This window comes from Sarcophilus harrisii, chromosome 4, assembly GCF_902635505.1.
Source record: "Sarcophilus harrisii chromosome 4, mSarHar1.11, whole genome shotgun sequence".
In the NCBI taxonomy this organism is placed as follows: domain Eukaryota; kingdom Metazoa; phylum Chordata; class Mammalia; order Dasyuromorphia; family Dasyuridae; genus Sarcophilus; species Sarcophilus harrisii.
In genome coordinates this window covers 290,299,704-290,312,344 of record NC_045429.1, presented here as the reverse complement: position 1 = coordinate 290,312,344, position 12,641 = coordinate 290,299,704, and the positions used below count along the sequence as shown (strand labels likewise).

At 46.5% G+C, this 12,641-nt stretch overlaps 1 protein-coding gene and 2 non-coding genes across 4 annotated transcripts; 2 read left to right on the top strand and 1 right to left on the bottom strand.

The window, feature by feature from the left end:
- Positions 1-5,981: 5,981 nt before the first annotated feature.
- On the top strand, positions 5,982-11,881 carry HES7 (hes family bHLH transcription factor 7). Of its 2 annotated transcripts, none has more exons than XM_031965471.1 (3): positions 5,982-8,526; positions 9,171-9,258; positions 9,983-11,881. In XM_031965471.1, the coding sequence occupies exons 1-3, from the start codon at positions 8,395-8,397 to the stop codon at positions 10,435-10,437; spliced, it is 675 nt and encodes a 224-aa protein (XP_031821331.1). In that variant the 5' UTR covers positions 5,982-8,394; the 3' UTR covers positions 10,438-11,881. The 2 variants fall into 2 exon arrangements, with proteins under 2 accessions (XP_031821331.1, XP_031821330.1); XM_031965470.1 differs by having other exon boundaries at positions 5,984-8,526; positions 9,171-9,267.
- On the bottom strand, positions 11,037-11,123 carry TRNAR-UCU. The gene is given in 2 exon segments: positions 11,037-11,072; positions 11,087-11,123. It is a non-coding gene; the product is annotated as a tRNA-Arg (tRNA).
- Positions 11,882-12,069: 188 nt separating the features above from the next.
- TRNAL-UAG lies at positions 12,070-12,151 on the top strand. The gene has a single exon. It is a non-coding gene; the product is annotated as a tRNA-Leu (tRNA).
- The last annotated feature ends 490 nt before the right edge of the window (positions 12,152-12,641 follow it).

The window sequence follows — 12,641 nt, the reverse complement described above, 5'->3', positions numbered from 1 at the left end:
AACTGGTCCTTAAAGGTAGCAGGAGAGAGCTAAATTAATTATTTTTATTAAGTGCTTACCATGTGCTAAACACTGGGAATATAAATATAAAATCAAAAACAATCTCTAACCTCAAGGAGTGTAATTAGGAGAATAGAAAGAGATTGCTATTTGGAGATGAAGGTAGATTTACAGGGAGTAATAGCTGGATGCTTAGGGGATAAAATGACAAATCATTTCCATGATTGGGGTTGATCTGATTGTAGTTCAGGATTTAGAAAGAGGTGTGATGTGGTAAGGATTGAAGGGATTTACGGGACTGCAAGATATCTGGTGAGTAGATAACCAATGAGTAAAGTGGAGCAATTGAAAAAAAATACAAAAAGAAAAACCCAATAACAAGATTTATCTATAATTTTCCATTAATTCTAGCAACTTCTTGACATGCCCTTCATAATGCTTTGATTATAATCACATCCATGCCAGATAAGTGCAAAATTGGAGTAGTATTCTTCAAAAAGATTTCTGGCTTTGTCTTTGTGAGCTTCAGGGTTGAGAAAGATTCTTCACTCATACATCAGAAGAAATTAGATTTTCAAATATATGAGCTTGGCAAAAACCAAGCTGCTAACATTAATAGATAATTTTAAAAGAGATAAACCCTGATCTACCACTTTATTAAACTTGGAAGGGAAGAAGAAAGCAAACTAATCTAACATTGTCTTTTAATGAAGCTAACTTTTAGTTATCACGGCTATGTGCTTGTAAACTTTAACAACATTGCAAAATTTTGCCAGAATTCAACACCAAACTTTTAGGACTTTTAGTTTCCAAATAACATCCTATTCCCTCTTTTGAAAATTTGGAAAATTTACCTTTATCTTAAGTCACTTAGATGGAGAAGTTGATAGGTTACTGGACCTTTGGTTAGGAAGACCTGAGTTTGAATTTAATCAGTCCTCATAGATGAAGAAACAGAGGAAGTCTGCCCCAATTTCCTCATTTATAAAATAGAGAAAATAACAGTTCTTTACAATGCATTATTCTGGTGAGAGTAAAATAAGATATTTGTAAATGCTATGCAAACTTTGAAATTAATCATGATGTTAACTCTCAGTCTAATGGTCCTTTTAGGGCCTACATTTTTGCCAAACATCTTGAATATAAGGTTTCGAAAGAATACCTTGTCCTAGTTCCAGATCATTACTTACATTCTTCCAGATTCTGATTTCCTACCTCCTATACCACAGCAGTGTTACTATCTCCTTGACTTTGATCTAATTCAGACAGTGGGAAACCCTTCTTCAAAGGGATATGGCTATTAAGCACTGGTTCCCCTCCCCCATTTTCAGAACTTCCTTGGGTTCCAGTGAGTTTGCCCTCCTCTCCCAGCTCCTCCCTGTCCCCTGCAAGTTCTTACATCTAAGGCACCCAGACACTAAACTCCCATCCTCTACCTCTAAACTTTCAGGTCCTTAGCTATGAGATGGGATGGAGAACCAAGGAAGGCAGGTCCAAAACTGTGACCACACTATTAGTGAGCATTATATAGGACTGCATTTGGAGGAAGGAAATTAAGGGGGAGGAGGGAGAACTGCCAGATCTCTGCTAGATTCATCTCTGCCCTCATTACTGACCTTGTGATCATATTTTTATGTGCCCCAAAATATCTTCATAGAACCATATACCAGCTGACATCGCTTGATTGACTACAAGAAAAATCACCTTCATGTCCCTTAAGAATCCCCATTCATTTAGTGTGGTATGAGAGATAATGAAATTGCTATAGAGAGATGTGAATTATTCACATCTCAATCCACTGGCTCCTGTGGATAAGACCATTTCTTTCAACTCTTTGCTCAGTCCTGTTTTAGACGTCTCAGTCCTATGATATCCCATGGGAAAGGGCTACTACAGAAAGTTTAGAGGAGAGATTGTAGAGAAAGAAGATGGAAAACCATAGAGAAAGAGGTATAGGGAGATCATTCCCAGGTGACAGGGAGCACTTACTCGCATTTTCTAGCATTTAATGCTGTGGCACTAAAATCTATAGGTTCCCATCTCCTACTACCTCTCACCTCCACCCTTCTAGCTCCCAAGACTTTCAAGAGAAACCAGGGCTCTAAGGACACAGAAAAATAGGTCCTCCCAACCTTTTATCTCTCTTCTTTTGAAGAGCCGAAGCAGGAGGAGCAACTAGGCCTGGGAATTAAAGTTACTGCACAGCTAGGGAGGAGGAAAATCAGTGACACCTGACCAGCTGTGTGTTGTTTCCGACCCATAGAGCCCTACGCGTGGAGGACACGAGCACAGCCCTCCCCTGCTATACCGCCTCCCCCCCTTCTCCCCTAGTAGTCAAAGACACTCATCAGGTGTCTAGGAACCAGAGAATTTGGGGATATGCCCAGAGTGATTTGCATGCAAGCCTTTTGAAACAGAAATCCCCAACTGTAAATGGGCGTTCTCAGGGTGTGAGAGCCCATTAGTCAGTCCCTACCTACCACAACCCCAAGACAGTGACCTTTTGTGATCTTAGCCTTGCAAGGAGACCAAAGGGAAATGGATACCAAAAGCAGTCCCAATGTTCAGAATCCAGAGCCAGGAGCCTGGAGCTACTTAGACCTCCTCTGGAGTCAGGATCCAGATCCAGCTCTTGTTTGGTTCTCTGTGACCTTGATCTATGAGTTCCTTTCCAGAAAACCTCAATAAAGCCTTATGGCTCCTCTTGCCTAACCCAGTTTTCATTTTTCTGTTTCTATTTTTGTTCTATTGGTCTCCTTCCCTTTCTCTCATTTTATTTCTCCTTTCTCTCCAACTAGTTTGTCCCATTTGTTTGTCCCCCATTTGGTGACCTCCCTCTCCACTCTCTTCCCTTCACCCTTCAGTCAAGGACCTCCTGTTTCACACCTTATTACCCAAATAAATTGTTCTCATGGCATGGAAAAAGAGGAGTTTGGAGAACAGCAGTGGCACAGAAGGCAGTGTATGTGAAATAGAGAAGCACATAGGGGAAAAAAAAAAAAAAAAAAAAAAGAAACAGTCACAGAAGACAAAAAGAGAAACAAGCTGAGGGAGACACAAAGAGAAACCCTCTTTGGCCAGGGGGTTTCTGCTTGCAAATGCTCCTAACTTTTCCTTCTTCCCCACAGGCATGCATGCTGTGCTCTCACAAGTGGCTGCTACATCTGGCCCGTGGGCCTGAGGCCCAGGCGCGTGCAAGATCAAAGAGGCCTGGAAAGCGGGGGTAGGGAAGGTGTCAATAACTTCTGTATGTTAACAGCCTTCCCAGAAAAGCTAAAGGCTGAGAGCCTGGGAGAGAGAGGTTGGGAGATAGATACCTGGAGAGAAAACAGAGAAAGGAGAAAGAGGGGAGACAGAGAAATATCCAGAACAGAGAGAAGAAATGGGGACCGAGGCAAAAATGCAGAGACAGTTGAGATAAGAGATAGAGAGGAGAGAAAATTAAGAAGAAAAATCCCTTAAAAAAAGCAAAAATGAAGAGCCTGCAGCTTTCTAAGCAAAGCTCCTCTCTTTCTGCCCCAGTCAACAGTCAGATGCCCACTCTTCTAGTTACCTTCTTGCTTCACCCCTCCCCTTCCTCACCTAGTTGCCCTCTTGCTGGGGATCAGAGGACAAGGAATTTTCTTAGACCTGAGGAGGGAAAAGGTGGGAAAGTGGAGAACTGAGATTCGCATAGGAAAAGGAAGGAAAATAAAGAGATGAAAGAAAAAAAAGAGCCAAGGACAAAACTTGAGGAAGAGGTTAATGATAATAGTTGATGGGTTTTTATTTTTAATATTTATTTTAGGACTTTAAGGTTACATTTATTATCTCAACAACCCTGTAAATTTGGTTGCTACTACCATCTGCATCTAACAAATGGGGACTCTTAAGATTCAATGAGTATAATGATTTTCTTAAGGTCACATAGCTCACAAGTGTCTGAGGTGGAATTTTAACCAGAATTTCCAGACTCCAGGTTTGGTGTACTATCCATTACAGCAACTTGTATTCTTTTTTCCCTTTCCAGGAGATTTGAGAGAAGTCTGGCTTTCATTGAAAAATAAGATGTTTCTAAAACACTTCTAATTAAAAAAAAATAATAATAATGATATACAGAACAGGAACCAGTGCTAGCTCTCTTTTAGGGTAGAAGTCAGTTGCCTACCAATGAACGGAGTGTCTATCTGCTGTTTACATAAATAAATGATTCCAAAGTTGCTCCAGTGACAGACACCTAGGGTGGAGGGGATCCAAAGGCTAGGCCTGTGTCCAGGACATAGGTTTCCCAGGAGACAAAGCACTAAAGGTTTGAGAGGTGTTTCATTCATTGAATATTCATTCGTTCAATAAACACTTATCAAGTACCTACTATAAATTAGTCACAGTGCTAAGTGCTGGGGGGACAAAAAGAAGCAAAAGACAGTCCTGCACTTGATCAGTGTATAATCTAGTCGGGGAGACAACGTGCAAACAAATGTACAAGGTAAACTATTCACAGGATATACAGTTTTGGGGTTATTAATATATCAAATTTAGGGGTAGAATTGAGGTGAAGATAAGTGCTGGCAAGTTTTGACTCCATCCCTTTTGAGAGGAACCTGACCCCAGTAGCTAGGTCAGAAGTGGAACCTAGCCTGCAGAGAGAGAGGCTTCATTCTGGGAATGAAGTGATGAAGTGTGGTGGGAGAGAGGGGAGGATCCCTTTCCTGGCCCCCTGCTCCCAACCCAGGCTGCTCTGGATCATTAAAGCTACCCCATATGGCCAGGGGTTGGGTCCACACCTGGTTGTGAACAGCCTTTTCTCTCCTCTACTAGGTCCTGGTGAAAAGGAAACCACAAACCTGACCCAAATTCCCAGGGGGGTGGGGGTGGGGAGGGCCTCAGGCTTCAGCCATGCTCCCTTTCAACATCTGTGCAGTTCCATTTGGCCTCACTGGGGAGTCTGATCCTGAAGTTCTAAGGCCACCTCGCTCTGATTATACTAACTGGGATGTTTTCAAAAGACCAAATTTATACTTTTTGCATAATTTACAAGGCTATGGAGTCTACCAGAGCACTAGAATGGATGTGGGAAAAAACTAGCTTTCTCCTTACATTTCTGTATTTGTGTCTATCTTTGTCTCTGCTTCTCTTTTTATCTTTTCCATGAGAGAATAAAATTTTATCATTTTTGGATAAAGGTAAGAAAGATCGTTGAACTGGCATTTAAAAGACCTTAGGTTTGACTTTCTGGTTTTGCCACTTACAAATTATGTGGCCAAGTCACTGCGTCTTTAGGGGAGCCCCAGTTTCTTTGTTTATAAAATTATCACACTGGATGAGATAAACTCTCAGATCTCCCACAGTTCTGACATTCTGTATATATGGTTTTGTCTTCCTATCTGGTGCAGTGGACAAAGTCCCTGGTACAGAGCCAGGAAAGCCAGAGTTCAAGGCTTCTTACTAGCTATGTGATGCTAGGGCAATTCACTTAATCTCTGTTTACCTCCTTACCACTTAATGTCTGCAATGTGGAAACAACAAAAACACCTATCTCTCAGGATTGTTGTGAGGATTGAATGAAAAATAATAATTGTAAAGTCCTTAGTAAAGGGTCTGGTATATAGCAACCTTAGTTGCTGTTATTCCTATCCTTACCTTTTGTGGTATATGTGTATTGAAAGGGGACAGAGCAAGGCAGTCCCCTTCTGATATCTTAAAAGTTTGGAATACAATTCAATCTGCATTTATTAAGCATGAGAGGAGGTAAGACATATTCAGTTTTAGATAAGTTTCTGCTCTCATGGAACTATGAGATACTATGAATACTATATACCAGGGGTCCTCAAACTACGACCTGTGGGCCAGATGCAGCAGCTGAGGACGTTTATCCCCCCTCACCCAGGGTTATGAAGTTTCTTTATTTAAAGGCCCACAAAACAAAGTTTTTGTTTTTACTATAGTCCCGCCCTCCAACAGTCTGAGGGACAGTGAACTGGCCCCCTATTTTAAAAGTTTGAGGACCCCTACTATATACTATCAGAAAATAAAGATGTAAGCACTGCTTCTCCAACCCTATGCCCAAAGTGGTCTGCATCCACCCAGCTGGGCCCAAGAACATATATCTGTCCTATGAAAATCTTTATGTAAATGAGGAGGTTGGCTTGCCAGTGGGAAGACTAGGGACTAGTATTTTTGAGGAATGGGATTGGGAAACTGTAATTTGGAGACATCTAATCTGTAAACTATAAAACACAGTATTAAATGTGAGTTTTAAGCAAAAGATTTAGAGAAAAAATTAAAGGAAGGGAAGTTGGGAAAGGGTAAACTTTTTTCTGAACAGGAATCAGGAGAAGGGCATAGGAAAAAGCTTTCATTTTGTGTTTCAGGATCAGTGTGGCTACTTGTATTCCTGGGCACTGATAGAAGACCATGGGAAAGTGGCATCTACTGCTTACATATGCCTTCCTCTCATCTTCAAATCAATTTAAGAATACTTGAATTGCCTGCTTCAGAGGATTATTGGAATGCTATTGCTATAAAAATGTGAAGTGTAATAATACTGTGAATTATATTAATATGCCTATATATGAATATTGAGAGGTTCCACTTAAGAATTTCCCCATACCAAATTAGAGCAAAATCCAGTTGTTCCATTCAGGATCACATAGTCAGTATGGGCAGGAGTTTCTGACTTCAAGGGTAGTTTTACCAGGAGAACTTTCTCTATAATGTACGATCTTGGAGGATGGCGGATGGTGGGACTACATGGAAGAGGGGACTTGAAGGCACCGTCTTGGAGTTCTCTAGCCACTACAGTAAGCTGCCTCTCCCCTGAGCACCACTAAGATTAAACAGAAAAGAGTAATAGCAGGACTGAGATGTGTTTTCTCTCTGAACTCCAACCAAGGATGAGATAATAATGGCACTTGCTAATATCATTTCTTCACTGTAATCATAACTCCACCCTGATACCTATTTGTGAAACCAAGATTTTTCTAATTCCAACCCTACTCTACCCTCACAAATTTTCTTGAGGAAACACCATTCCCCAACAAGCTGCCTTTCCTTTTTCAGCTCCGTTTGCCTCTCCTTCACACCTCCTGTTTCCGATAGCCTCGTGTCCTTAGTCTGGGGGGTTCTTGTGCTGGTTGTTCACAACTGGCCTGGTGGCTGTGGAATGGGCGGGGAGGAGGGGGAAGAAGGATGGGTCTTGGAGGCGGTACTGAGGGAGGCGATTTCCAGGGACCCTCGGTCTTGATATAAAGGGCTGGGTGGGTACTGACCAGCTACATTCCAAGGTGCAGATTCAAGATGGTGACTAGGGATCGAGCAGACAACAGGGATAATACCAAGGTAAGAGAGAGAAGGAGGAAGAAGAGGAGACACCCAAACCTTGAGAAAAACAAATGAGGGAAAGACAGAGGGAAAAGTTTCCTACTTTGGGAAAACGTTTGGGGGGAGAGATCAGAAGGGGCCAAAAGAGAAGGCAAGGTGGTCATGGTCGAAAAGAGGAAGAAGGATGCAGAGAAGAAAGAGAGGAAAGAAGTTGCTGAGGGAAATAGAAAAGGCAACATAAGATAAGAATACAAGAGAAGGCCATAGAACTGGGGTGTAGGGAGAATGAGTCAAAGAATCAAAGCCAGAGAATAGATAGGGAGGAGAAAAAAGGATGGTGGCTAGGGAGAAAGATGGTGGTAGAAAGCCTATGTGAGGAGAGGGCTTTGGATAAAAGAAGAAAAACTAGGAATAAGTATTAAAGATCGAAGAGAAGGACACCTAGGAGAGGTGAAAAGGATAGAGAAGAGGTAGGAGAATCCTGCTAAAGGCAATAAATTAGGAGGAAAATAGAGGGACAAAAAGTGTGCACAGAACAAGTGATTGCGCCTGATAAACATATAGAGTAAAAGAAAAGAGGAGAGAGAGGAAGAAAAATAGCACCATTTTAAGGAAAGCATAGAGAGGAACAGGGAGATGGAGAGACTCGTTGAAAAATAGAAAGAGATGGAAGGGGGAAAAAACTTTAAAAAATAGAATCAGAAACAGATTGGGTGGGGACGATGCGGGAAGAGACAGAAAAAGGAAAAAAGGAAAGAAAAGGGAAGAAAAAAGAGGAAGCTTAAAGCATGAAGATGAAAATATAGAAAGGAAGTTCAAAAATAAGGTAGATGGGGGTGGGGAAGAGAGAGAAGGAAAGGGGGAGGAAGTAGAGTGAGGTGAAAGCACAGAAAACTGAGGTGGGGGAATGGGAACGAACTTCTGAGTCCTAAACTCATAATGGGAGAGACTTTGGGAGAGGCAGGTGGACAGGGCATAGAGAGTCTAGAGGTACAATACTGGGACTAGTTATTTTGAAAAGTGGGAGGGCCTCTAGGCCTAGAGGAGTTTCGGAGCGGGCAGTTGGGGCAGCAGGTCTGTGATTGAGTCTCGGGTATGGCTCGGTCCGGCCTCCCCTTTTCCCTCCCACAGATGCTAAAGCCACTAGTGGAAAAGCGGCGCCGGGATCGTATCAATCGGAGCCTAGAGGAGCTTAGGCTACTGTTGCTGGAGAGGACCCGGGATCAGGTTAGTGAAGTCGCCTTCTCGTCCTCGGGTCCTAACTCCTTAGGGACCCAGGCATCCGGCCCCCCAAACCCAAGATTCTCATGGACCTTCCTAGTCCTGGCCTCGAGGACTTTAGGGTCTCGTGTGTCCGATCTTGATTCTTAACACTGGAGGCTTCAAAAGACCTAAAGGTCTGGTCCCCCAGCTTTCAAGATGATCTAGGAACCCAGGAGTCCATTCTCTCAGTCCCTCAAGGAATCCCCACTTGTGTCCCCCTCCCCACCCCCAATTCCCAGTTTGCTCTGTAGTTCTGTTACTAGGCCCTACAGTCCCGGTATTACTCTTTTCCCGTCCTTCCTTCAGGGAATCCACTTAATACGTTCCTCCAGCCCTGCCCCTGAAAAATCCGTCTCCAAGGACCTTAAGATCCCCATCCTGTTTCGGAATCCTAGTCTCCGAACCTCTCCCGGTCCCCCGCCCCTTTTGCGCGTCCCTTCCCTCCCTTCTCCCTCCCTCCTCCTCCCGCCCCCCTCTGCTCTGCTGCAGTGAAGATCACCCGGGTGGAATGAATCCCCGTTCCTGGGCCCCGTTTTTTCCTTCCCCCTCCCACTTTCCCCCCTCTTTCCCCTCCTTGTCTCTCTCCCCTTGCTCCATACTGCCTCTAGAACCTCCGGAACCCGAAGGTGGAAAAGGCTGAGATCCTGGAGTTCGCTGTAGGCTACTTGAGGGACCGGAGCCGGGCCGAGCCCCCGGGTACAACGGGTACAACACGAAGGGCCGGGGTTGCGCGGGCGGAGAGGGCAGAGAGGGAAGATGCAGAAAAGAGGAAAGCAAACCGGGGATGGGAGCTGAGGGTGGGTGGAGGCAGGAGAACGTAGAGGGGAAAGTAAGGACCCAAGGGTGGGAAGGTGGTATGTCCCGCTCAAGGTGCATTTCGTGAAGATAACACAAGTGTGTGTCTGTCTCTGGATCTCGTCCTCCATCATCGATCTTCTGGTCTCCTGGTGCCCTCCTCTGTTCATCTGTTTTCTTCTTCTTCTTGATCCTATGTCTCCCTCTCTCTGTCTCCTCTTCCCTACCGCTCTATGCCTCATTTCCTTGTCCCATACTCATTTGTGTCGATCTCTCCAACCTCATCTTACCCACCCCTCCTGCCTGCCTCTGTGCCCCGGGTTCTCTTATTTTCTGGTTTCCGGGCACCCCTCTGTTCACATGCACGTCCATCTGTTTCCATGTGTCCTCATGCTCCTCCGTCTGCACGCTCCTCCTCCCTCCTCCCATTTGCCTCCATCATCTACCGCTACGTCTCTGTTCTGGCATCGGCCTCGTTTTCCCCAATCCCATATCTCTTTGCTCCTCTTGTGCCTCCCATTCTCGCGTCACTACACGTCCCCCAACCCTGTCTTTCCCCCTATGCTCGCGCTACCTCCCTGCTCTGATTCCCCTTCTCCCTTGCTCCCTCCGTCCCTGGCTCCAGGTGCCCCCCGATCCCCGACTCAGGACTCAGAGGCGCTGACCAGCTGCTACCTGTCCGGTTTCCGCGAGTGTCTCCTCCGCCTGGCAGCATACGTCCACGAAGCCAGCCCGGCAGCCCGAGCCCAGCTCCTCTCCACCCTCCACAGCTACCTCCGACCCAAGCAGAGCCGGCCCGAGCCCGGCTCCGGGGAGCCCCGCTGCCCGCCCCCTCGCCCCACGCTGGACCCCGCCGCCCTGCCGTCAGGCCCGATGCCTACCCCTGCTCACCACCGCCCTCTCCTGCACCCCGCCAGCCCCCACTCCGCCTGGTCCCCGACACTCAGCACAACCTGGCCAAGGAACCTGGGCGCACGGGCGCCCCACACAGGACTGCGGCCTCCTCAGAGACAAGAGGGGGCGCCGCCGGGGGGCAAGTCCCCGCCTGCCCCGCCCGCCTTCTGGAGACCTTGGCCCTGAGCTTTTTGGGGAGGGGGGAGGGGAATGGGAACCAAAGAGGGGAGCTGGCAGTAGAAGGGCTCGGAAAGGTGGTAGGGAGGGTGGGACGCGAGAGGGAGAGAAAAGACTCCGTTTTGAAGGGCGGGGGAGGGGCTCTGGACCCAGGCGGCGGGGAGCGGGAAGACGAGCTGTCTGGGGAGAGGGCGCAGGAGGGGGAGAGGTAGGGATAATGGGTTCTTTGGTCGTATTGAGATTCTTGTTTATATATAGTATCTATATAAATATATATTTTTCCCTCGTTCCTCTTCTCCCCGTCCTTCTCCCCATCAACCCTTCCGAGTCCCCAAGGTTGAATCTTTCCCGTCCCATAAAGTGGTGATCGCATCCCTTTCTCTGGGCGTCCTTTCCCCTCTCTCTCCCCCGTGCTCACTCCCGGGCGTTGAAAGCAGGTAAGTAAGCAGAGAGATGGAGCTGCAAGGACAAGCTCGGAGATGGAGAAGACAGGTGGGAGGAGAGCGGAGAAGGCAGGAGGCACTGAGAGAATATTCTATAACAGGCCTCTGGGTTCTTCACTCGCCTAGTCAGTTTAGGCCAAGGGGGGAAAAAAAAAAAAAACAAAGCGACTCTGGTGGGATTCGAACCCACAACCTTTGAATTGCTCTCTCGTCACTAGAAGTCCAATGCGCTATCCATTGCGCCACAGAGCCACCTGCTGGGCCCTGCCAGCTCTCGCCCTACAGCCGCTACCATCGCCGCCTAGGTGATAATGAGCAAGTGGGGAAAAGAAAAGACTTCGGAGAAAGGGTGGGGCGGGGCAAGGTCCGACTGTTGCGAGAGCACGGACCAGCAATCTGAGAGATGGGAGTGTGTGTGTGTGTGTGGATTGTGTGTAGGAGAGTCTATGGTAGATTGGGTGGTGGGTGGTGTGTAAGGTGTTTCTGGAGTTCCTATGCGTGCGTGTCTGCGTCGGTGCCGGTAGTGGGTCTGTCCCACTCGGTGTAGCTGGAGGCGGGGTGTCTCCGTGTTGGTGTGTGTGGTGTATACGCCTGTGTGCATGTGTCTACGCATGTCTGCGCGTGAGGCGTGTGCGTGTCTGCGCATGTCCGCGCGTAGGCTTGTGTGTGCGCTTGTCTGCGCGCGCCTGTTTGTCTGTGCGTGGGTGCGTGTGTCTGTGAGCGAGTCTGCGTGTATTTCGAACCCCCGTGGTCGGTCTGTCGGTTGGTCGGTCGCGGATAGCGACGAAGACGTTGGCGCGGGAAGCTGCCTCGCTGTGGGTTTCGGGATTCTCCCAGTTCCCCCGTCCCATCCTCGCCGCAGGAGGCGTGCTGGGGCGCTGCCTGCCGCCTCTGTCTTCTCCCTCCAGTCTAGCGCAGCTCTGTGTGCGATACAGCCTCTTCTCCCATCTTATCGATTTGCGTCCCGCCTCTCCCCTCCCGCCCAATAAATTGATTTAATATGAAATTTCTTGAAAGTATCTTTTTTTTTTTCCTTCTTTGTTTCCGATCCAGTTTATCCCCTGTTTTTTTAATCACATCTGCGCCTCGGATTGCTTATAGAACATCAAAGAAAAAAAGACCTAAGTGCACTAGCTCTTACTGGTACAACTCTCCTGACATCTCTAGGAAGTCAAGAAGAAGCTGTTTCCCACGCGAAGGTAGCGTGGCCGAGCGGTCTAAGGCGCTGGATTTAGGCTCCAGTCTCCTCGGAGGCGTGGGTTCGAATCCCACCGCTGCCAGAGTTTGTACGCTTTTTGCTCTCTGAAGCATTTTGCTTGTGTACATTGTTCCAGAATTTAGTTTCGCATGCTTCCTTTACTTTTATGCAGTGGAGAACTATTGGGGGTTCATATTATTTTTCAGAACTTCATGGCTCCAGGTTCTGCATTCCGGGATCACGCTGCTTGAGGCACATGATTTTAATAGACACAAGATTCTTACAAGATTTTCCACAAATTACACACCTGTTATTTATTTTTCATTTATTATTTCTTTATTATGCCTCCAGAAGAACCCCGAGAAACCTGCTTCCGGAGAACATTATACTTTAGAGAAGAGAACATTACAGGCTACTATGAGAGCCCCCGGCTTTATCAAGGGATCTTGCAATTAAGCATGGGGTGGTAAAGACTGAGCTTTCAATCAGAATGGCATGAAAATACAGGAAACATTTTATTCAAAATTCAGAGAAAAAGAAATATGTCCTCAGTGTGGGAAGTTTTTTTTTAA

Excerpts from the sequence above, each read along its gene's own strand:
- HES7 (XM_031965470.1), top strand. The coding sequence starts at position 8,395 with ATGGCTCGGTCCGGCCTCCCCTTTTCCCTCCCACAGATGCTAAAGCCA. Across the intron at positions 8,527-9,170 it reads TGGAGAGGACCCGGGATCAG|AACCTCCGGAACCCGAAGGT; the intron begins GTTAGTGAAGTC and ends TACTGCCTCTAG. Across the intron at positions 9,268-9,982 it reads CGAGCCCCCGGGTACAACGG|GTGCCCCCCGATCCCCGACT; the intron begins GTACAACACGAA and ends CCCTGGCTCCAG.